At 31.9% G+C, this 25,642-nt stretch overlaps 1 protein-coding gene across 1 annotated transcript; it reads right to left on the bottom strand.

The window, feature by feature from the left end:
* Positions 1–6,317: 6,317 nt before the first annotated feature.
* On the bottom strand, positions 6,318–25,144 carry LOC137923165 (protein sax-3-like). The gene is made up of 15 exons (XM_068766335.1): positions 24,833–25,144; positions 15,260–15,452; positions 14,999–15,102; positions 14,588–14,741; positions 14,299–14,503; positions 13,766–13,949; positions 13,233–13,684; positions 12,392–12,677; positions 12,018–12,133; positions 11,124–11,335; positions 10,243–10,397; positions 8,911–9,042; positions 8,333–8,487; positions 7,154–7,585; positions 6,318–7,076 (listed from the first exon to the last, which is right to left on the bottom strand). The coding sequence occupies exons 1-15, from the start codon at positions 24,939–24,941 to the stop codon at positions 7,056–7,058; spliced, it is 2,910 nt and encodes a 969-aa protein (XP_068622436.1). The 5' UTR covers positions 24,942–25,144; the 3' UTR covers positions 6,318–7,055.
* Between the last annotated feature and the right edge of the window lie 498 nt (positions 25,145–25,642).

The following is a 25,642-nucleotide window of genomic DNA, read 5'->3' as shown; positions in this document are numbered from 1 at the left end:
TAAATATATCCGTCAAAGTTATAAAAAGCTCTTTGATAAGATCAGAGCGCCGAAGTGCAGGATTGCACCCTAGGGGTGGCTCAATAATACTGCCTCCTCGTTTTTATAGATGCCTTTGTATTTGCTTTCCATGTTACACTAATGGATTAGCTTAGTCTGGGTCTTTGGGGAAATTGAGCTCGCTTTGTTTATAAAGCTATTGAGTTTACTTAAAATAACGTTAATTGCATAATCGTTGCTTCTATAGCTCTTAAAAACTTCTCTTTATCTGTATAATAGGAGACAATGGAAATGAAAACAAATCCTGAATCTTGCGTTACTACACCATAGATTTAAGTGTTTAAGTTTAAGTTAAAGTTTACTGAATATAAAAATATTAAAAAAATGTTTACTACATTTAGCTTAAATAAATTAAAATTATATGATCTTAAACTTTAAAAAAAACCCTTATTTAATTGGAATACGTTGTCAAACTCTTCTGTGGTAAACAAGGAGAACGATGACATTTTTTTCTATAACAATTATAAATATTGGCTAACTACTAGAAACTATTATTTTAATAATTTAGTTTTAAACTTAATAATTACACATCTTCCAAGTAAGTTTACCTATAAAACGATATAAGTTTAAAATATAAAATGTTAGATTTACAGCTCAATAATTTTTTTCCATTATTCCTGAATACATCAGGAACTGAAGAAAGCCAAATCACCCACATTATGCAAAAACACGCGAAACAAAGGTGACGCGATGCAAAATACACAAGTACACACACTCAGAATACACCAATAATAAAAACTGCTAAAAAATCACTTTTAATTAAAATATTTATCTCGTGATATTGGAAAAAGTTGAAAAGTATCAATACACTAATGCACTAATATTGTTGTAAAAACTAATAACTCGTTAAATACTATAATGCCATAATTTGGTTTCTTTGTATCAATATGGAACAAGAATTAATATCTAAAAGAGAATTATCTTCTTAGAATTCTATGGTATAACCGTGCTCGTGTTGGGTCCTTCACGTTGTATAATAAGAGGCCGAATATGGTACTCGGGGCTGATGACCCGCGTAGCAGATTGAGGTAGGCTTGCAATACATTAATGTTCATCTTCACCAAACAACCTCCTCTCCCTACGTAACCAAATTTTAAATGACGCTACTTTAGAAGCTTGTTCCAGAAATTTGCGGATGTTCGCTCTTGATGGACATAATCCTTAAGCAGTCTATAGAGACATAAAGAGAGAGATCGTATAACGCTCCTACTTCAATTGCATCTAAATACACTATGACATTGTTCCAAGTTACTTTGCTGACTTAGCCGTATTACTTGTTCATCTTAGTCTTTGGGTGTATTTGTTCCCCAGTGGACGATAAGTCCTATGAATAACGTACTTATTACCAACTACAACACCAACGGTATAATAAATTGAAATAATTTACAATTATCTAAATTTATATATGTTATTTAATATATCATTATTTATTTGGCCAGTCATAGCTTTGTTTTATATTATCGAATCGCAAATGAAACGCGGTCCTATGTAAATAACGAGAGACTTACGCTAAAATTATTCAACAGAAAGCAATGCATTTCGATGAAATATATTCAAATGAGATGAAGGTAAGTGGGTTGGCTAAACCAGATCGCTTCGGAACGCCGTATAATTTGCAAACTCGGCTTATTTTCGATCACCGGCAAATGATAAATGTATTCTCTATGGAAATAGGCCAGGAGCCGATATTTGTTAACAGAAAATTATACTTACAAATTAATTTCAACTTCCCGACTTCTCTGTGCAGTATGCTGATATATTGATACTTAATGAATACCTTCAAAACAAGTCCAATCGCGTTTGTTTGCTTGTTGCATGGATATGAATTATTATATTAACCTTAATAAGTAGAAACCTTTAATTGAAAGTGTTTTTTTCATCCTTAATTCGTTTAAGCTCGATGAACATGCATAATTAAAAAAGAAACTGTTTCCAATGCCTCAAACTACAACTTATGTCGTTTTTCAATGAAATCATAGCCTACAAGTTCATTGTACTTCGGAACTAGTTAAGTCTGAAATTACTTATAGTTAAAATAATTTTTAATTGATAAATATTATTACATATTATATAGTTAAATTATTATATTTTAAATATTATGTATACATTCATGTAGTAGTATTAACTAGGAATAAGTAATAAAAATAAGAACTAAGTAATAAAGTTAAAACCATTATATAATGAATGAATTAAATAATATAACAATCGTTGACGGATCAACATATCACATTGTTAAGTTATAATGAAAAAATTAGAAATTAATTTCAAACTCATAATTTAAAGTCAGTGGAATTAGATTAAATATTTTGATATACTAAATTTAAAAATTAGGAACTCAAAGCCAAATGTAACCCATTCATATATAACCGCAGTAATTTATATTCCCCTGATATCAGTAAAATTGAATATCAACGCCACGTTATTACATTTAAGCGCCAACACTGGCATCTCAGGGCACGTAGTCACCATAAACGAATTATGTCGTGCTCTCCACAATGCTACCAGCAATTCGAGCCATGGCACGGCGTCAAATTCAATGCCATTGAAATGTTTATTTGATGGCATTCCGAAATGTACCGCTGAAGACACACACGTTACATATTCTAAGAATCTCGATTCTTATGATAAGTTTCATATTTTGGAGTCCAACACGGCTACACTGTGCTCTTTGAATTATCTGAAATTTTAAAACGATTGACGATCAACAATGTATTGTCCGTTGTTGTAATAAAATATATATTTTTTATACTTATATATACCTGGAGGGCCCTGCCAGGGGCTTATCAACGAGATCAAATCAGGCATCAACGACATAGCTCAGCGGATTAGAAAGGTGTACCAGACAGTGACCAATCCACATAATGCTCTAAATTATAGTCCGCTAGGGTTTTAAGATTCTGAAGTGAAGACAACGAAGGGGCAAGCACAATGCAGGATGGACATGATCACAGACAGGCGTAGAACAGACGATGTGTGGTCGTAGTCAGACAACGTGGGATACGGCCCTTTCCAAGCGCTATTCTTGTAAATTTATTAGAAAATGCCTATGTCCAACAATGGATACCCTACGGTGGAAATGAAGACGATCATCATCAAATATTTTATATGTATATTTTATTCATTAGAAATAGCTAACTCACATCCTGATAACAACAAAATATAAATAAGTAGTAATTTATATATTTACACGTCTGTTCTGCACAATAGGAACAATTCGTAATGTTAAAATCAATTAAACTATCAATCAAGTAAGCGTTTGATTACTATCAGATCACTAACTTTACTTAAGCTTTTTCTAAAAGAAAGAGAGCCTATTAAGAATTTTCTAGTTGCATAAATGTCAAGTCTTCTAATTAGACTTTTTATAAAAGCCTTAAACATACAGTTTTCTTATATATGATCTAGTACTGTATACCATTGAAAAGGATTACTGTGTAAATATTATGTCATTTCTCAAGCAGATGTAATCTCATAAGAGTTGTATTACGAATTTTTATAATACTATCAGGGTATGTAGAAAAATAATTAAATGACAAAGTTCTTTGACCAATGTGTGTTGCCAGTGATGACGTATTTGAGATGTGGTCGCTTATGATGGGCGTCATAGGAGGTCTCCAGGTCACCCAGAGAGTAACGGAGAGGGCTATGTTCGGAGGTTCGCTGCAAGATCGAATCAGAAATAAAGAGCTGCGGATCTTTCTGAAGCACTAAAGTCACGAATGTAGCTCAAAGAACTACTCGTCTGATGTGGCAGTGGGCGAGGAACATTGCCCGTGTAGCCGTAAAGGTTGCGACCATGAGCCGGTACAGCCTCCACTAGGTGAACCGACGAGATAGTTAAGGAAGCGGGCAGCGCAAATTCGGTCATTCTGGCAACTTTGATGAGGTCTATGACTGGCAGTGGACGTCTATCGACTGAAAACAAAAAGATTTATACAATGTATATCATTGTGAGTTATGATCAGATCATGATAACCATAAAACATGTAGCCTGTATAAAATACCTTTTGAAATATTTTTCTTATGAATATTGTACTTAATTCACTGAATAAATTTACTACTTGAATACGATACGAAATTTTCGACAGATAATAATTATATCTTCTCAAATATATTGCTATTATTTGTGTAAGTTATATAAAATAAATAAAAATGGTGTGATGTTACAATATTATTCATAGTTTTGCTGAGCAGGATCTACATATGTATGCAAGTGTGTAGTTTGTACGGGAACTATACAATAAAACAGTAGTTGCGAGTCGAATGGCACCAAAACACTTAGGTTTTAGTAGAGTAGATGGAGATAATATTCTCGCAATATCCACGGACTGTTTGCAATAATAAAGAGTTAAATTTTCCTCATAAAAAATTTAAGCTCGATGAGTTTTCCCCATCTTGAATAGATTAGTTGGCACTGAGTTAAATCAATAACTATATATTTAAGGAAGTCAATTAAAAGAAACGACTTTATGAAAGGTTTATTTTTTATATTTCACTTATATTTTTAATATGAAACATCGTAAAGCAATTTAAAGTTGTTTCTAGCATTGTTCGTACTGCATTCTAAGATGCGCTCCGGCAAATAACAGTAGTGGAAGACAAAGACAGTCCTCGCTCACTTAAGCCGGATTACGTTGCATATTTAAACTGTACTTACCTTACTCGGCGACTGTGTAGTTTCCTAAATTGCACAATCCTAAAGCTTTAACTACGTAGAAATAATTAGAAGTGTGCTCAGAGTTATATTTTCGAGAGAGCTCCAAGAGCGGTACGGATGTAATTTGACTCGAATGGCCCTTTGTTCCATTTCTAAAATGTCCTGATAAAGAAAATCTCGTTACCTAACGAAAAGGTTTCCATAAACGTTGATAGTAAGCAAAGACGGGAATAAATTGAGAGCTACTCCGTTGTGAGGATTTATTACCAAATGCTCTTAAGTCGTAGCCTGTTCGTGTGATACGGTGAAATATATTTAATTCCCTTTCTAATATAGTTATTAATTAACGGTCATTAAGTAATAACGGGATTCGATTAATTGTATAAAATGCATGTAAACCCAGATTCATACAGTAACAAAGAAAAGTATGTATAATCAAAATAAGCCATATAGTTGTAGATAAAAATATACAAAACATTGTCAGATATTACATAAGTGTAGAAATAAGAACTTAGAGTATTAGAATAAACAATTGTAGTAAAATAGAAAATATTTATACTGTCATTATGTGTTTTAATACTTCTTATTTTTCTCATTTTTACAAGGATAAAAATACTGTCATTTAAAGATAATAGGATGTGTAACTTGCCCTTAACTTCCAAATACAGAATGTACAAAAAATTTACATTTAAGATGAAAATAAAGGATACTGGATCACCATGCTAGTATATCCTAAAATTTTGTTACCTTAAAATTAAAATATTAAATTTTAAGAAACCCATTAGCATTTTCATAGTTTGTTACTTTAACTACTCCCTTTTTTAAAATATTGTATATAAAGACTATTCTATTTATAATGACACACATTGGATACGTTACGTACTCTTGTATAGGTCTAAAGTAACTTGTGCATAAATTATTAATTTAGTTTTTCAAAATTCTGCCAAATTCTAATTTTTTTAAATGTCCCTCTAGGAAGGATTACCAAACTTGCCAAAAAATAAGAATGAAATCAATTAAGACGTTCTCAAGTTATTGCGGGAACAGGGAAAACGGGTGTTTTTTTAATAAACATTATTATTTATCACTGTGTTAACGTCATCCTTATTTCATTTGATTTTGAAATGAAATTTAAGTAAATGATATAAGTTAAGCTGATTCTCTATATTACCTTTAAAAGTCAGCCATTTTAATTAATTTTATGTGTATTCGTAATGATTATAGATAAGTATATCTAAGCAACGTCATGCGTCTTAACAAAGTAGTTTATTATTTACGTCACACTTAGCACAGTTTTTATACCCGTGACACAGTACGCTGCACTCGACATGCAAACGAAAACAATGAAAGTAAAGTGAAATAAAAGTATGGGACGGTGCTTTTATTACTCGACTCCAAGCAATTCGACTGCTCTGTATCACACACGAAATTGGATTTAATAATATTTAAACATACATAAGGGTGAAGCAATAAAACAAGATAGTCGTAAAAGTTTCTATATTTCGCTTTAGAGAACACAACTGAATGAAAACATTTTGTTACATAATCAAAATAATTCCTTATTAACGACTATGATTGAGAGATGTAATCGCATCGTAAACAATAAAAATTCTGGAAATGTGAAGTTTTCGAATGATTTATTAATTATTCTACAGTTATATTAACATCTAATACACAAATTTAATATAAATATCACAGTCAAAGATTATACGACTAATACACTAATACTATATGTATAGGGCAGTGAAATGCAGGGCAATAGTAGTCTCAAGTACAATTCCGAATATACAGCGGTGTATAAGTATGCGTAAAGAGTCTTCATATAAAGTTTATCAAAAGGTGAAGCTAGTCTATATTGTGACTAGAATAAGGAATAATTTACAAATATCAAAACAACGGCTTCTATGATTACATTTTAAAACACTACAAAGGACTTCAACTACACGTTTTACGTACAATCTTTAGGTATTTTTTTATATTCATTTTACAAAAAATGATTTTTTTAAACGTTCCCAATTTAGTGCGGATTTGTTTTAACCTGTCTTTTAGTGTATTAACTATTTATTTTATATTAATGCTCAATCAAAATTTATTTGTATAATACCCAAATTATTCATTTATATTTTAAGTTCATATTTGAAATATGGATTTAGGTAGAATACGTGTAAATCGTTTAAGTTAATTAAGTAGATAGCGAATAAAATATTATTCCACCTAAAGATTGTTTCTATTATCGAATCTAAATTATTACATAACTTTTAAACAATGATATTGATTATTGCTTCAAGTTTCACCTATACTTCTAGTGACACCAAACTTACATGTATTTCTTACATTTTTACTTTTTACCCTCGGGACTCTGTAAAGAATAACAACGATTAAAATAAAGTAATGCTCTCTTGAAACATGGCCAATAAAAAGTAAACGTAAGTATACCTCATAAGGCGGAGGCGGCAATATATCACTCAGATTTATTTGACAGCCTTGCTCGCTCTTTCCTACGTTCGAATGTCTGCTCGTCTGAATGGGAATTTTGAAACTGTTCTCCCTCCCGAGCCAGTGCCACTGCGGGTAATCGTATTCTAAATCAGTGGCCGGACATACTTTACTTTTGTCCTGTCTACTTCTCGAGCCTGATCTATTCGTGTGGCACGAAGTGCAATCATCCTCGACAACATTAATCTCGTTGTGGACGTTCTCATGTCGCAACTCTCTGTAGTCTTTCGTGGATCTACTCGACGTGCTATGACAACACGTAGAACATTCCCCATTAGAGTATTGAATGCTTCCATTACAAGATCTAACAATGCTATTGTTGTGGGATCTCCTTTCCGGGCAATTTCTCAGGTCTCCAATTTCGTTGTTGTCCTTTGTGAAAATTCAAGAATATTTATTGTACAATTAATACAATGGTGGTGACAAATGTTATAATTAATCTTGCTTTTATAAAGTTTTCAATTAAGTACGTAATTTAAACAATTTATGAAACTCATTTCTGTAAGTACAATTTTGCCATCAATATAACCCGGTTTATCTGCATATTTGTTGACAGAGAAGAAATAAATAGAATGAGTTTCCTTTAAACAAATCAAAAATTCGTAGTAGTAAAATATTGACCTGTTTAATGGCATTGATCGGATTAAACTGAGAATTGCAGACTTGATGGAAAAATCATACAAACAAAAAGTCAAATTTATAGTAATGATAGCCCGAAAATAGACACAACCAGGTTTTAACTTCGACTCTCTCGAACACTCGAAATGCTATTTGAGCCCAAAATTATCTCTCTTGGATCTTAGAGCCTGTTCAATCGATGAAGCGCCAACCTAAGTTCCTTACTACATCGGTTAACCCTCTTTATTTGGCAAAAAATATATGTTACGATCAAAAGCGAGACATCCGAGGGAACCCTCAAGTTTGGTGGCTAAAGACGAGATTTAGGTTGAAAATTGTGAACGCCACTAAGGCAAATAATGAACTATCGTCACAAAGAAAATATACGAATAAATGAACTCGTTTGCGGCTAACCTAAGTGTAAAGTTGCACAAATCGAGACGGATCGTAATCTTATCGAATGTCAACAATGAAATTCTCATAAAGCTTATCGCGTGGTACCTTGAAATTGAGTTCTGTGTAAATAGCGCTCGACGCATACGGTTCCGGTGGGCCGCGCTTTATTCTGTCCACACTGGATGCATCCAGACCTTGAATTGAGTTTTGAGGAAGGCAATACTCGGGTTCTACGTTTAAAATATTCGAAGATTGGCCACCTTATTGAAAAAAAATTAACATTAATTGTTAATAAAATATCCATTTTTGAGTAAGCGACTTACAATTTAGCGTTACAAAGAATTTTATAAAATGTTATAATTGATTTTAAAAAAGAGGAAGAAACTAAAAAATATGGTATGCGTAAGAAGCATGACTCAAAAAGATGTCGATAACCATTACATATTGTCGCATACGTCTTCTTATTCGTAATATGATATGAAATGTTAACATAATTAAAGAGTAACTTGTAAATGTTATCCTTGAAGACGACGATATGTCTTGTTACATTTATATTACAGTTAATTATTATTCAGTAGTATGGTAGTTAGTTTGCTAATTAAAATAAACATATTTCTTAAGTTTAAATATAATGAGGTTATGATATTTGCAAATACGAGTAAATAATGTTAACAACAATTCACCTTGTAATAGGGTCTGATGACAGCTTCCAACGTCTAACGAGGATTCATTGGGCGGCGCGAACACTGGCCTTTCACGGAGCCAGATCGTGTCTTTATTCAATAGACACTGCTGAGCCGTCACGATAGGCTGACCTACAATTAGGTTCAATGTCTCAATTGCTAGCTCACTTTGACCACCTTATCCACAATGAGAACACGAGAATATTTTAAGTGTAACATTTTATTTTTATTAATTTAATGCCAAGTAATATTAGAACAATAGTTCTTTCATGTCGAATTTTATGTTTACTCTATTCATATGGACGTTCATATTGGACAATTTTATTATTTTAAAATAAATAACAAAACAACATACTCATGATGAGTAATATTATATATCTCAGCCGCAGTAATAAAGTACAGTGATTTTGAATATTGAAATCGTCACAAAGTAAGTTTAAATATCTAAACAAAGTTAGCTTAAATAAACCTTTTTTGAGTACTAAAGTGTCTGAGAAACAATTGCTCTATACTATACACAGGGTGTATAGTATAGAATACGTTTGTGAAAATGATTAACTCGACTGGGTTTGTTATCATTACATTAGGAAACGTTTAAAACCCTCGTAACTTTATTTAAATTGAAGGGTAACTCTACAGCGGGCTTCATTTACTATATCAGATTTGTCTTATTAAAATCAATTACTGTAATTAAATTATTTTGGCAAATAAAGTTAATAAACAAGTTATAATAAAAATCATAAACATCATCATTTCATTTGTAGAGCTTCCACTCTAGCCATAGACATAGACCTCGTAATATTGGTATGATCCTATTGGACCGCTACGAGGACCTTGGCAAACTCGTCTGTCCATCTTGTAGAAAGACGTCGACGCCCTGCGCTGCGTTTGCCGGTTCGTGGTGTTCACTTCAAAACCTACAAACCCAGGGGCCATATGTTCTGGGCGCTATGTGACCAGCCTAATGCCACTTCAACTTGTCAATTCGTCGAGCAATGCCGGCTACTTTCGTTATTAAACGTATCTACTCAGGAGTGAGTAACTCCTGATTCAATCTCATAGAGAAATCGTAGCGTTCTCTATCGCTCGTTAAGCGACTGTACTTTTTATTAATAATATTTTATTACTATGATCATATTATTTACTAAAGAAATATTAAACGGATATACAGAACTATTCGATGTATCTTGAATGCCTACAGTGAACTTATTCTTCAAGTGAAACACAATACAAGTATTGTTACGTGATCGTATCACGCCTCGTGTAATCCTGTAACCCCGTTTGTCCGCAGAATTGTTCCGAATTGCGACGTTAACGATGCATTACTCTTACCCGTAGATTTTTTCCTTTGGACGGTGTTTCGACGTTTAATGTAATAGATACTGAATAGGCCTATAACAATGATTGTGAACAATGTCAAACAAAGCGCCAGCAGCCACGTCTCTTGAAGTATGTGAGGAATTTTCGTATCTTTTGGTGGTTCCGTCCTATAAAAATAAAATATAACAATTATACTGTACAAAGAAAACTGATTTTTTTTTAGCATAACATAGTCGTTGTCAAAGAAATTCGACCACTTGAATATTATGAATAGTTTGAACAGAAATGTTGTTGTCCCTAAAAATATACAATGTGCGTCAGATTTGAAAAGACAACGTTTTTATTTGATATAAAATAATATACACAGCACAATAAAACCTCAAGATACTAACATTAATAGTTAACAAGTTTGAGGGGTGCTACCGAAACGAAAAAAAATTGAAATACCTCCCCGAAAAAGTCGGGGAGGTATTTCAACGCTCGCACCGGTGGTGCCCATGCTCTTTTTTCTTGCATCTTCAACTCACCGCGCTTTTCTAAGATGCTGTTTGATGCTCGCTTTATTTATATTCAACACTATTTACTTGCATCCTCAAATTAACGAAGTTAGCAAGAAATTAGACGGCATCCTTACCGACCTAACGTATTTGTTTCAGTAACAATATGCCACGGGATGACTATGTAATGTATACCAATCGCGTTATAATATGTAACAATTAGTTTTTTTCTATATCATAATATAAAAAATGATAAGTTTCAAACATATTAGTTTGACAACGACGGTATATGAAAAGTAAAGGATGAGTAAGTAATATAGCGATATGCTTTTTGATTTTAGCGGTACATATGAATCAAAAGCGGCCGGTCCACATTGAAAATTGAATCATACGTACTGTACGTAATGCCGCTGGGACTGCGTGGGAACCATATGTATGAGCGCCGCTGCACTGAAGGGTCCGTTTCCCTTACGCGTGACCGCAGCGGCTCTCGCGCTGTAACGACCGCCGGCTCGCAAAGAGCTAGCCGTCGCCGCCCGAGTTCGAGCACCCAGAGACATTTGCCCGACCACTCTACCGCCAGAGTTACCTCCCACTCGAATTTCAATCTGTTACAAAAAAATTAACATCATTTAAAACGATAGTAGTATCCAGACACCTTTATTGCCACCTGAGCCGTAGCACAGTATTTAAGACCTACTTTAGTCTAGATAGCCTTATCAGCGCTCATCTAAAAATAATATTTAATTTCTAAATCGTAATCATCGTAATTGACGGGCTTGACTTTTGTAGACTAGTATTTTAAAGCCTTGGAAAACATAACCAGTTTTATTTTAAATTTAACTTAAACTGGTTATTCAAAATTAAACATTGTTGGTTATAAAAATACTCTAATTTTTATTTAGAATATTTTTGTAACATGTTTTCATAAATAAACAATGCAAAGTAAATATTAGCGTCTTGGAAAAGTAAATTTAAAATATTTTACATATTATAAGTACACTTTTATTGTTCTAGTGTTTTAAACTATAATATAAGTATTACGTTATCCAAAACAGTTACAATTTTAATTTAAAAATAGATATACTTATATGTAATTGATACAACTTATAATTGTTATTGTCTATTACATATCTTGCAATTATATAGATTTAGTGTATCATTAAGTATCATTTACATAAAGCAATTACGTTATAAAAGCGAGGTAAAAACAACATTAACAAGCTTTTGATCATTTTTCACGAACAGCTGTCTTTAATGCATTGTTGCGGTACCGAAATGAAAACTCACCAAATATCCGGTAAGCTCCCCGTTCCAAGTGTTTGCAAGCGGTGGTTCCCATCGAATCCTTGCCGAGGTCGCGTTAATTACTGTCGCAGTCACACTTTGGGGTGGCATCGATGGTACTAAAATAAAATTTATTTAGTTAAAAAAGAATAAAATTTCTTTTTAAATCTTATTTTAAAATTAATACAAACAAGATACTACAAGGGTAACAAACCGCAATAAAATAAATAACTTATTAAAGGATATAATTACATAAATTGGCGAGGATAAACAATTGGCAACATTGAACTATGAGATTGTAAATTGGATGGTAAGGTATAAGTAAACTAATGGACATTGTACCCAAAAATAAATATCATAGAAAGTGTTTTACTTACCATCCTCTTCGGTGTATCCAGTCATTGAATTAGACGGTTTTCCGAGAAGTGTTTTATAGAAGGGCATTATGAAAATATCATATTGAGTATACGCCGCCAAACCAGACAATATATAACTAGATGATCCGCTATTACCCACATTCGTGAGCGACCCGTTCGTACATGCGATATCTGTTTCCGAAGAAATCAGAGTAACATCTTCAGAGCTGGAATTACGCCAGTTAAGAGATGTTCCATTATACCATATTTTTATACCTTCCAAATATTCATTGTAATCTGTTAATACCTGTAAGAAAGGAAGATATTGAATAATCGTAATAAATCACTAACAAAAGAATAAAACATGGAGAAACAAGAGAATTCACAGGAGCAACGAAGTGAAACTAAAGCGATACTTCGCGTCTTCCATGTTTCTGTATTCCTGCAAAACCTGGACGTTTAAGTCTCATATGCCCAAAGGATAGACGTTATTGTGACGTTTTTTTTGCAAATGCTAACAATCTCGTGGACAGCGCGCTTCGCTTATTCGTCCATTTTTAAAAAGCCCATTACAAAGACCGGGTATTATTAATATCTTTAGTATTCACAAAAATATATTTTATTATAAATAATTTTATTATTGTATTCACGAAAATCTGGAGCTTATAGCTGTCGGCAATGTATAAGTTTAAAAAGATAGAATACGGTAGCCTATTTACTGGACTGTACAAGTTACTAAAATGTGCAATACACTGTTAGGAAATTTATAAAACTTCCCGACTACAGAAATACCTATCCTAAAACATGAAGAAATGACAGAGGGATAAATATAAGCTAAATAAATATTGTTAAAAGTACTCACATCCCAAACAACTTTTATTGAATTAGGCGACAACGTTTCTACTTTTCTCAGCTTTAAAACATTTTGCCTTAAATACTTTCTCGCTTGTACAAGTTCGTAGTCAGTCATTTGTCTCTCATATTCAAAGTTATCGCTGTCATCTTCGCTTGTATGTTGATTAAAACCGTTAATGTCTTTCTTTAAGACATTCAAATAGGCTTCTTGCATGACACTGCCGGCCGCGTTCACGGCCACACAAATAACCCTACCACCGTGCTCGGTTTTCGCACCATCTAAATATAATAAGCTCGAGTTGCTTTTAGTGCATTCAGGAAACAGTAGAACATCAGCTGCACCTTCAAGAATCCAAAATGTGGTTGGCATTGGGAGACCTTTAGCTTCGCAAGGTATGGACACAACATCGCCCTCCCATGCGGTTAAATTGGACGGTATCTGTGTGAAGTGTGGTAACGCTGAAACAGATGGCCACATTAAAATAGTCCACGATATCAAAATATCCACGCTATAAAAATGGTCGGAATGACCGTGCTTACAGTATACAGTTAGAGAGGCGCTTGCTATACTCGATCCGGCAACACTGTCGGCACGGCAGGAATAGACGCCCGCATCTGTAGCGGACACGTGTTCTAACCGCAACAGTCCACGAATTATTGTAGCGTGGTTAGGTAGAACGCTGTCTTCCTTGACCCATGTTATCGATACCGAAGTGTCATAGCTCTAAAATTCAATTATTATTTAAAAAAAGAGTCAAAAATTATTAAAACGTACCTATTCTATAACTTTTGACTTTATAAATTATCATAATTATAATGATAAGTTTCAACTAATACCAATAATGGTGATTAAGTGTGTACACCAAGAGAAAGCCAGAAGAGCCTTATTTAATAGAAGCTAGCAACAAATTCATATCCCCTTTGATAATATTCCAAACGCGCTCTTATCTGAGAAGAACCCACAAAACACTCATTCGAGTTATTTTTTTGTTATCGCTATCACAAATATTCTTAATATAGAGTAATTTTATCGGGTCTCAAACGTAACACAAAGTTAGTGAAAACCTGTATACCTGGCAATTAAATTCTACATCCTGACCAACTAAAGCAGTTACATTATTAGGCTTGACTACAAAATGCGGTCTTCTTAAAACAATAAGAGCTGCAGCTCTGGATTGTCTTTCTCCGGCGACATTTGAAGCCACACATCTGAAGAGTCCACTGTCAGTTGGTAACGTTTCAAGGATTTTCAAACTCCCTGTATCAGTAATTGTCACCCTAAAATGATTAATAATTTTATTACTTATTTAACCTCAGGCTTTACTTGTAATTCTCTATGAATTCTACTATCGCAGATTTTACCTTCCATTTACTTCCACGTCATACATTTGTCCATCTTTAAGCCAATGCACTGATGGTTCCGGAATCCCACGTGGTGGGGAACATTCCAGGAGAGCAGGTTCCCCTGCAGCTACGTGCACATCTCTTGGTTCAGCTCTAAACTCATCGCGTAAGACTGAAAAAAAGGGATTTTGACGACCCTACGCATGTTACACAAGCCAACACAACACAGTGATACAAAACAACCACAAATGAGATTAATTATTTAAATCTAAAGAAAAACCATTGTCGTTGTCGTAATTTCAATAATAAGACTGCCACGGTTGGTTTCTCCAATAGATTTCCAATAGTATCACTTAGTTGCGGTGTACATCCAGCGTCCTCAGACAAGGAATATGGATCATTAACTGTTGTGTATATAATTATACTTACCAGCTACATTAAGAGATGCATTGTTGCTTAAAGCTTCTCCGGCTATGTTTCTTGCTACACACCAGTACAGACCTTCGTCACTATCCTTTTTACCTCGATTAACCCTAAAATTAGTATATTTATCAACGAGTATAATAGTTGTACTAAAACAATTTCTGGAGTTACTGTGTGAAAATATTTTTATCAATACCACATTGTACACATTTAGCAAAAAAATATGTAGGTGATTTGTTACACTTTGGTATGGATGCTTTAGTATACCTTAAAAACAACAATCCATCCTCCAAGAGTACCCTGTGACCGTCTTCTGCGGGGGGTAATGGGATACCATCTTTGAACCACTGCACAGATGGTTTAGGCCGCCCTTCGACCACACATCTTAAAGTCGCCGGCTCACTTCGTCCCGACACTGTGTTCGATGGATGCTCCTTGATACGCGGGGCTCGATTTTGCGCTAGATAACATTAATCTCATTTAAATCGTTAAAACTTATACTTCATTTCTACGTCAAAACTTTTTTGTGAAATTATTTGATATATAACGAAGATTTCGTTTTGGTAGAGTTACTCAGTGCCTATTACAATACATAGTTTTAAAACATAGCATTTATCGCAGCACCGCAATAGCGCCAATAGCTTTGAGACACAAAATGGCGAATTTTATTTTCACTTTAATATTTCACTAACTAAAACGATTTACAATCAGGAGGTATGGTTGCAGTAATATTTATCATCTAGAAATCACTTCGTAAAAGAAACACTTTATAATAACTAACTTGAAAAGATTGTAAATAATTGTAAACAAAATGAAACACAAAAATAAACATTATAATACAATTCGTGCAATTCTTTCTAATTTCTAATATCTTCTCGGTACTACTATCTAATTTGTCTGTAAATTTCCTATCAACGATAACATGTTGTATGGTAATTATATAGGATAGTTAAAACTGCAGTAAATTTTTTTTCGTATCCACAACTTAATGTTTTATAGCAGTATACAATATATGTGAATCTATGAATAATTTTAACTAAGACGTTTAAATACTAAGTGTAATGAACAAATGTAATAAATAAACAGAGTAAAATAAGAACTAACTAACCTAACCTAACCTAACTACATGTAGGTACATATATTTTTAAGAATTAATTTATTATTGCTATAATTAAATGAAACACTGGTTTAACTTATACCTAAAACAGAATAAAAAATTCTGCGTAAGGAGTAAGTGGGGTTTTTTATCGTTATTTATTAGCTTTATTTTTAAAATCATAATTAAGAACCGTTTTAATTAAAAATCCTTTGCCTTATAATTGTACAAAAAGGTATAATACAATGTTTGGCGAAAACGAAATTTAAATATATTTATGTTACATTTGTCTAACACAGCACAGATCCCAAATTCTGTTATTACAAATTTGAGATTTTAACTAAATCGCTAGACTATCTTGTTAATTATTTATTTTATGTTTAAAGTCTGCAATCGATACAATAGTTTCTGTGCCTCAAATTTTACGTATTCTCCACAAAATATTAATTAGGAATTAATCACATAATCAGGGCGGTCATTTATCTGTTGAATTTCGCGAAAATATGCAGTTAGCAAATTTAGTTTTGAATAATATCATAGTTTTAGCGATTATGTGTCATGTGAATCCGACTTTTTAAAACCTATATGTTAGCTAAGCAATATTCTTGTAGTAGAGTCATTTTCGGGCAGGGACCAATGACCACCAGATATTTTATGACTAGACTTAGTGTGTACAATACGATCCCGTGACTTTCGGTTCTGAAAAATCTAGAAGTTTCTAAGTACATAACATCACAGGTGAAGGCGAAACTAATATTTTGGGCTTCTACTTCTTGGAATCATGATGGCTTTCGCAAGTAATAGTTACTGTCTAGCTAAAGGTTGTTCTCGAATAATATTTATCCAACCAACAAATAAAATATACCTTATACCATAGGTAAATTTATAATTCGTTTAAGTACAGTGATACGCAAATAATGACAAGATTCTGCAAGATTGACAAGATGACAAGAACTGCAAATAAATTATTAAAAAAAATTGCGTTTTGATATTTGATCTAAATAGGTTGATATTAGTCATAGCTTTGTTTTATAGTAGTGAGGATCTAAATAGTCTTCAAAAGTTTGTCCATGGCCTTGTTCGATTCCTAAATCGGGTATCCGCCAGGTGTAACTCAAGAAAATCCCCTTTTTAGTAAATTCTACTTTCTCATAATTTTTTTGTGAGCTTCACGGTAGCAAAGTTAGGAACAGGTCGCGTCGATCGTCAGTGAGCACGAAGATTACTGACTCGTAGAAATGAAGAAAACGTTCCGGATTTTTGCGCATAGTTTTCTTGGTGATTCCTATATACTGTGAACGCCACCATGGATAAAAATCCATCAAACACCAAAAAAGACCTATCGCTCAAAATTTTCTAGACCATTTGCACATTATTTCAAATTAATGCTTTTAAAATGAAGTATTTGTATACCTATGGGAAAGTGTTATATGCAAATGTTTTAAGTAAATATTGTATTTGTATGCTTTTAATACACGCCACGAGTAACACTTTCACATCTCTTTTGATGCACTTACTGCCTGTTCTCAAAGATCCCTTTATATACGTCATAAAATATCTTGCTTCATATATAAAGGAATGATAGAATAGCACTACAGTCAGAGAAAAAAAAATGTAACATTCGCTGACTTATGTTGAATTATCTGTGATAACGTCATGACAATATTTTCGATACATAATAACAACATTAATACGAATATTTATGGGAGGCTACTTCCATTTACGGAACCTTTTATTCACAATAAAATATCTAAAAAATTTACGCTAATTCAGTTCTATTTACATGGCGTGAAATAAATATACGTAAAGTACTAATAACCTGATCTTGCGATGAACAGAAGTATTCTTAAAAAGATATGTAAAGTTTGTTATATTAAGACGTAATTCTATAGTGTATGTTGTGTTAGAGTACCTTAGCAACGCTGACCAATACATTTTACGTAAACTATGAATTACTCTGTACTATACACCTTCAATTATATCTATCGGTGTTTACACGTGCTAATTCTTACTGTTATTAATATTTTAATTCTCACAATCTAGGCCGTGGCGCAGTGAAGTTTTGCATTTTTTATAACTACGGTATTACTACTGCGTTCTCATAAAAAAAAAAAAATTAACTCTTTATCGCACAGCAACATGTGAAAATAAAATATTTATTTTTTGAAAAAAGAATGCTTAATTTTTAATTTTTAGCTAAGAATAATTTTTAAACAATTAAAAGAAGAACTACAAACAGTAATCTTCCTGCAAGTAGCGATTTCATCCAGCCAACCATTAGATTATTTATGGTAATTATAATAGTTATTACCATTGTTCACCACTTTAATTTTTAATCATTATTTGTTTGGTTTTATGTATTACTGTTTCGTGACATAAAGGTACTAAGATAAAGAAACGTACTATTTATGATGCCAAGAGATGAAAGCTGAATTAATGTTTATTATTTAACATATAATCTTGTAGGTTATATATTACAGTATGTCTACTTGAGATGTGTTAAGTGAATATTTACTTAATGAAGTACAAAATACTTTTAAATTTTAAAAAAATCACAGAACGTTATACAAGAACTTTTATTATTATATTATAGAAAATATGTATATTTGAAAACCACACAACTATTGAAGATTATTATTATAACCTAGTTAACGAAATTAGGAATAAATTTATTGTAGATTAGAGCACAAAGGATCGAAAGGCATTAATGCGAAATCTCTCTTAAATATCTAACAACTTACTGAACAAATTAAGCCTATCATCACGAAACGTTTTCGAAATGCGCTTCCAAAACAACATAATTTAAAATTTGGTTAGGTACAGAGAGGAGTCTGATCAGTGAAAATGAACGCCAGTGCATTACAGAGTACCCTCATAGGCGGGTTGTCAGCCCCGAGCGCCCTATACAGCCTCTCTTCACACACTGCAATGGATTCGGCACTCATAAGGTGAGAATTATGTCTTCTATGTTAAATACACAACATCAAAAACATGGTTAAGCAAGTTTCTAAACGAATTTGATGATTGTGTAATGCAGGTAAAAAATGAAATTAGAAATATATTCGTCTATTACTATAAAAAAAATATCAATTAATAATTACACTATAATTGTTCTCATTATCGAATGGAAACAAGGTGCGATCTAATAACAGTTAGTGTACCATGAATATATATAATAAGGTGTATTAAGATAATCTGTGTGCATACAATTAAATGTCATATAATATAGGTATAAAACATAGTTTCATGACGGACACTGGAATACCCAGGAATGATTTCTGATGGTCAATTCACTTGAAAAAATAAAGTACCTGTAATTTTAACAGCTAATAAATATTGGTAATTTGAGAGGTTCCTATCAAAGAAAGGTATGCTCTACCTCCAACGCTCTATATAAATCCACTGAATAAATCCAATGCTAACAGGTAAATTGCATTTGTCCATCACAAAAAAAATGTTAATACAAACAAAATCACAGTGTTTATCAAAATTAGATATAGGTGTTGTAGGTAAAATTGTTCTTTTAAAAAATGAAAACGTCTATATATATGATTGTTATAAAATCTAAAATAAATTAAAATGCAAATTTTTTGCTATAAAAAAGACGAATAGATATATTATCGCCTAACCGAACCTTATATAACACACAATAATTTTCCAATCGAAATCCTATTAATAATCCGCGACAAATCTTAAGTCAAATCTTTAAACGTCTTTATATTCAGCCTCCGCTTTGTTCGTGCTGCATTTAGATCAATAGAGAGATAAACCTACACAAGGCGTATTGTAATAATTTCTGATTTAATTTTTTTTCTTCCCCGGCTCGGTCAAGCGCGGTAGTTGTCCTTTATTAAAACTTGTCACTGTCACTGATAACCCGCCGTACAAAGCAACTACACATTATCTTGACGAACGTGTCTTTTTGTACATATTGTGTCATGAACGGGTTCATCGGACCCGGTAAATAAAAGCGATTATGTGATTTGTTCTGATATCACGTTTACAATCTATTTATATCAACTTCATTTCATTATACTCAAATATCACATGACTTAGCAGTTCATCAATTTGATTTTTCAACAGATGTTGTTCAAATTTAGGACAATCAAAAATTAATTTCATATATCGGTATATGAAAATGTAGTATGTTGTATGATGCTCGTGGTCACGCCATACTTGAGGAAAACTTTTTGAAAAAAAAATGATTTTATTCATTTTTTTCACTCAAGCCCTTATAGTATGCAAGTTTTATTAACAAAAATTTCAAAAAAAACTTTTATACTTCCAGAAAATATAATGACTATTAAACCGCCCACTTGATAGTTCGACACGAACTTCGCACGTTCAATTAATGACGCATTGAAAATTTACATTATTGTTTATTAATCACAAAATGTTATTTAATTCACAAATAAACAATTAATAAAATAGTCACTCCTGTGTATGTTACATTCATTTATTTTTCTCTATCAGAATGATATAAGCCAAAAACTTTCGGCAATATAAAGTCAGTCAGGACAAATAATACACATATTATTTTCAAATATTATGTTCTTTATTTTTAAATTGGTATTAATATTGGTAATAATAGATTTTTTTATTAGAACTACTTCTACTCTAATCTTACGTATTTAATGTGAAGATGAATCAAATGTAATTTAATTCAGACAGAATGAAAACCTTTAATCTCTGTATTTAAATTTTACGACTATTATATCAACTGTTCTGTTCTCAAAAATGATTTAATATTAATTGGAAATACGACAAGGCTTTATTTGTCAATTAAATATTTACACAATTTCTGACCGCAGAATAGAAAGTATTATAAATAACTTTAGTTATGATCGTTACTTTCACTTCTAAATAAAACCGTTAAATCTCAAAGTATTCAAAACTTTTCTTTCATTAACTAAGTTCATTAATTTAAAAACCTGATTTGAACATGCTTAAATATTACCGTCTGGGTTTATTTTAAATTTACTGTGACATTTTTGTTTTAATAACACACACGAAAAGTTTATGACCTTCGTTTGTAATATTGATTAAATAGACCGTTTTTAGCTAGTTTTTAGCTTCAAGTTATCTCTGAACTTATTAGACCAAGAGTCCTTAAATTGCGTAGGGATATCCGATTGACTAAGTAAAGATCAGCTAAGAAGTTATTTAACGAAATAGTATTCATAAAAGTAGTTGTTGTTTTAAAGACATGGATTTCGTGAAATTACACTCACAAAAGGCAGTAGTACAAGGGCATCAAAAATTTATATATATATATATATATATGTATATATATATATGTACATATATATGTATATATACATATATATATATTTTTATATATATAAATATATAAATTTAACTAAATAAAACTCGCTTAAAATAATGAAATATGTTTTTTTTTTTTAAGTTAATTTAACTTAATATTATTTTATTATAACTTATATATATATATATATATATATATATATATATATATATATATATATAATGCAAAACAGGTGGTGCTCAGCAACTGTTTAATAATTTATACATTTTACGCAATCTGACATATGTTAACTTTAAATATTATATTATATCTATCACACGTATGGTTTAATTTAAGCGTGGCTAATCATCACCATGTTAGCCGATCGACACCCACTGTAAGGCATAGGCTTTCCACAAAGATCGCCAGAATTACCTAGTGACCTGTTATTTTTTTAATAATTATTTATACAGAATATATGTTCTGAATATACGTCAACTCACTTTTTAGTTGAAGCAAAAAATATGTTATGTAGAATTTTTATTAATTAAAGTAAACATTATTATTATAATTATTATTATTACATTCTTAGGTGGCCTTGTTGTTGCAACGTTTATCGTATATATGCTTCATATTTTTAATAAAAAATATATATACATTATACGCAGTTTGCTTGCGTAAAATCCACAAGCACTTAAGCCACGCTGTACGGAGGAGCTCAGAAATTCTGGGACAGCTTATAGTTGCCGACATTGTAGAAGGTAAAAATCTTAGAGGATGGTAGCCTACTCACGGTATTTTCATAGCTACAAACAGAAAAACCTGAAGTTAAATGACAGCGGAGAATGACATGATTGGCCATGTCCCTCAGGCAAAAAACAAAAGAAGAATAACAATATTTCTCACAGCCAGTACTAAAATATAAGAATAAAAATAATAAGCCAGTACGATTGATTCATATATGTCTCCCATCGCACTCTTGAGCTACAAGATAAGAGACAGAGACGTCCCGTGGCTGACGATAAGTTTTCAAGTACTCATATCTGTGACGTTCCCATTAAACAGAACAAATAGAATGCGAGCTTTAATATTATCTGACTGAAAATACTTCGCGGATAAAGTATTTATAAGAATTGTTAATTTTTAATATATTAAACCTATTTATTTTTTAATTTAATCACTGTATTTTCCATTTTACGTCTATTCTAGGAAGCATCGGTGTACATATAGAGACCGATTTGATTGAAGTATTCAATTGATCTCATCAATGACATATACAATCTCAGTTGAAATCAAGTATAGTAAATTAAGCCCTCTATTATGATATTCCTCCATTTAAATAGAGTTACGAGGGTTTCAAAAGCGTACTGATTTGAAAAAACGACAAATTTAATCGGGTACTTTCTTGTGACTTTTTTCACGAATATCACTTACAAACACTTTTACTCGATGACTTTTTAAATTTATTGTATTATGATTTTTTAATTCAAAGTCCTTCGCCTCTAATGATATCTACCATAATCGCCACGCTTAACAAGCGGGTTGGCGATCAGACCCCACATATTACTTACCACTAATTTAGTATAAAAAAAATGGTTTTGTTTTTTAATATCATGTAAGAATATCCTTCAAGATGTTTATATAAATAGAATATTCATTTAAGATGCCACACGTGAAATAGCGCTCCTTTTATTAAGAAGTAGGTTAAAAAAGACACGGCTTTAGCTAGCTTCTATTTCATTAGGCTACTTCCATCTTGTTACAAATAGCCCGGATTATCGTGAACGGACTAGCTTAATGTGTCCAATGAAGCACGGTCACGTCGCGAGCTGGGAATACTTGACGTTCCTTTAGTTTTTATTTATATTCTTAACTTTTATTTTGTTTAATAAAATTAAAGATTGTTTATTATTAAATATATATTCATAATTTTTTTATGTTTTAATAGGTTATATAATCTTGAGTTATAAATAATAATTAAATATGTAATTTTATATAAACTGTATCAAACTTTACATAGTAATAATAACAACGAAATCATTAATATTGTTTATTAATTTATATTATTTATAATTTAAATAAACAATAACAAAAGCTTCAAATTTAATTTGTGTTCCAAAAAAAAACTGACTGAAAAAAAACATAGCCTCTCTTTTTTCTTTATTCAAAAATATACTTCGTACTGAATTCTAGTGGCTGGTATTATGATTTTCAATATAGCGCTCGTTGCCACATAATCCAGCATTGTAGAGCTGGACTGTACTAGGTTTCATATTTTTTGTTATAAAAAAAAACGACTACACCGACTAGCTTGAGCTAAAAAATAGATAAAATTGAAAAATAACATAGAACTCCGTGTGTGGTTGGTATGGTTTTTTCCTTCGGTATTATATTACAAAGGAACAAAGTTCTTAAAGATATACTACGTTCAGTTAAACGTTTTTCGTTAGCATTATGATAACAAAAAAGATATATAGCTTAATTCAATCAATTCGGAAACTCAGCTATGTTACAATTACTGGAAAAAACTGCTGTATTGGAATCTCTACGAATGGTTGCTTCAAAGAAATATACAGGAAAATCAACCATAAATATCTATGAGCGAAGTACGACACATCCGCAAGCAATTTTAGTTCAAGTTTTTTTTAACACGCCATGACAAAAGGAAAATTATTTGAAAATGTCTCTAAAGACTTCAAGTAGAGTCTTATTTGTATCCGTTCAAATTGAATATAATTAAAATAATATTAGAAACGAAAGAAAACACCAAAATTAAAACAAAGTAAATAGCGAAATTTAAAGCATTTAAATAAAAATGTATAAAATGCCTAAACACATTAGCTGTAACTAAGACTCTACACTCTACACCTACATACATATGAAAAGCCTAGTATATGCCATTTATTATTATTCCATAAACTTTTAACTAATATAATAATGCATTGATTCTAATTAATTAAAATTACTAAAATTACAATTCGTAACTATAACACCCTTGTTTAAAACATCGTTCGACACAAAGTCAAGTAATAAATAGTCGTGTAAACTAGAAGTATTCTTTAGTTATACTTTTATATATAACTCTAGAAGTTAACATAACAACTTTGCAAATTAACTATGATAAATATCCTTTACCGTCGCTTAACACTAATTAAGTCAAAATAAAAAGAAATAAAAGGCTCCATTGTTCTGTGAACGAAACGCCACCACGGAACTACATTTCGTTAATTGGCTTCATGGTTTTAATTACTCTACCAGACGATCTGATAAATGCAGCGTTGTTTAGCTCGTTTAGTACTTTTCAAAATTTATTACTTTACCAATACTCCATAGTAGTCTACGGGCGTCCAATATTTTTATTAATTAAACGCGACCGGTTTAATCGTTATACGATCGAAAATTGAAATACTTAAACAAAAACCATAATTTAAACATAGAGTAATGAAAACACATCAAAAATAAATTTGGAAAAAATATATATTCATAAAAACTTAATTACCATTAGTGCCATTCAGTCCAATTAAAAGCAAATGCACAAATACAAGATATACAAATTGGTTCTTCCCATTGATGGTGTTATCACACTCATTAACACCGACATCCACCATACTGGCACCGAAATGCACAATTTTTTTTTCACATTCGATTTATTTTACATGATAAACATTTCACGTTGCAACTAAATGGAATTTTCCATTTGCATTCCTATGAGCCTACGTTCGAAATTTAAATTATCATTTTTCGAATTCACGTTTTCGAGATCGGAAGTTCGGTAAACATACGCGACATTGTTCGGAATACGTCCACGCGACGCCGTGCCTTGAGTCGTACTATCGCGTCTCCCTCCCTCATCTGTATGTTTACTCTTGGAAATGGGGGGATAGGAAAGCGTATCGCCTCTGATCTTCTTGGATATAATAGACTGCTTAACCTATTGTCAATGATCTATGTGACCTTTTGTATCTTGTAACATTTATTTATAGACTTAACATTAGGCGTATTTAAAACTTGTCTTGCAGTTCTATTTTTAATCAATTAATGATGCTTTTGGTAAAGTAATAATATGTGTTCAAATATAGCTGTGCTCATTGATAGTTTGACAATAGTTACTGGCTTTAACACAATAATTTAAGCAGTGTCTATGAAATAAAAAATAAATATTAAGTATAGTGACAGGAGTTAGCTTCGTTGTGACAAATTTGTTTCAACAGTTCTTTGGATTACTGGGCGTAGGCCCGAATTAGAAATATTGTTTTCAACTCTAAAGAAGTTAAAAAGCTCAACGAATAACAGTATTAAAGATAAACGA

Source organism: Battus philenor, unplaced genomic scaffold (assembly GCF_028537555.1).
Source record: "Battus philenor isolate CCGP_79_NKW_IND1 unplaced genomic scaffold, ilBatPhil1.0.hap1 SCAF_10, whole genome shotgun sequence".
NCBI lineage: Eukaryota > Metazoa > Arthropoda > Insecta > Lepidoptera > Papilionidae > Battus > Battus philenor.
This window is presented reverse-complemented; position numbering and strand designations above follow the sequence as displayed.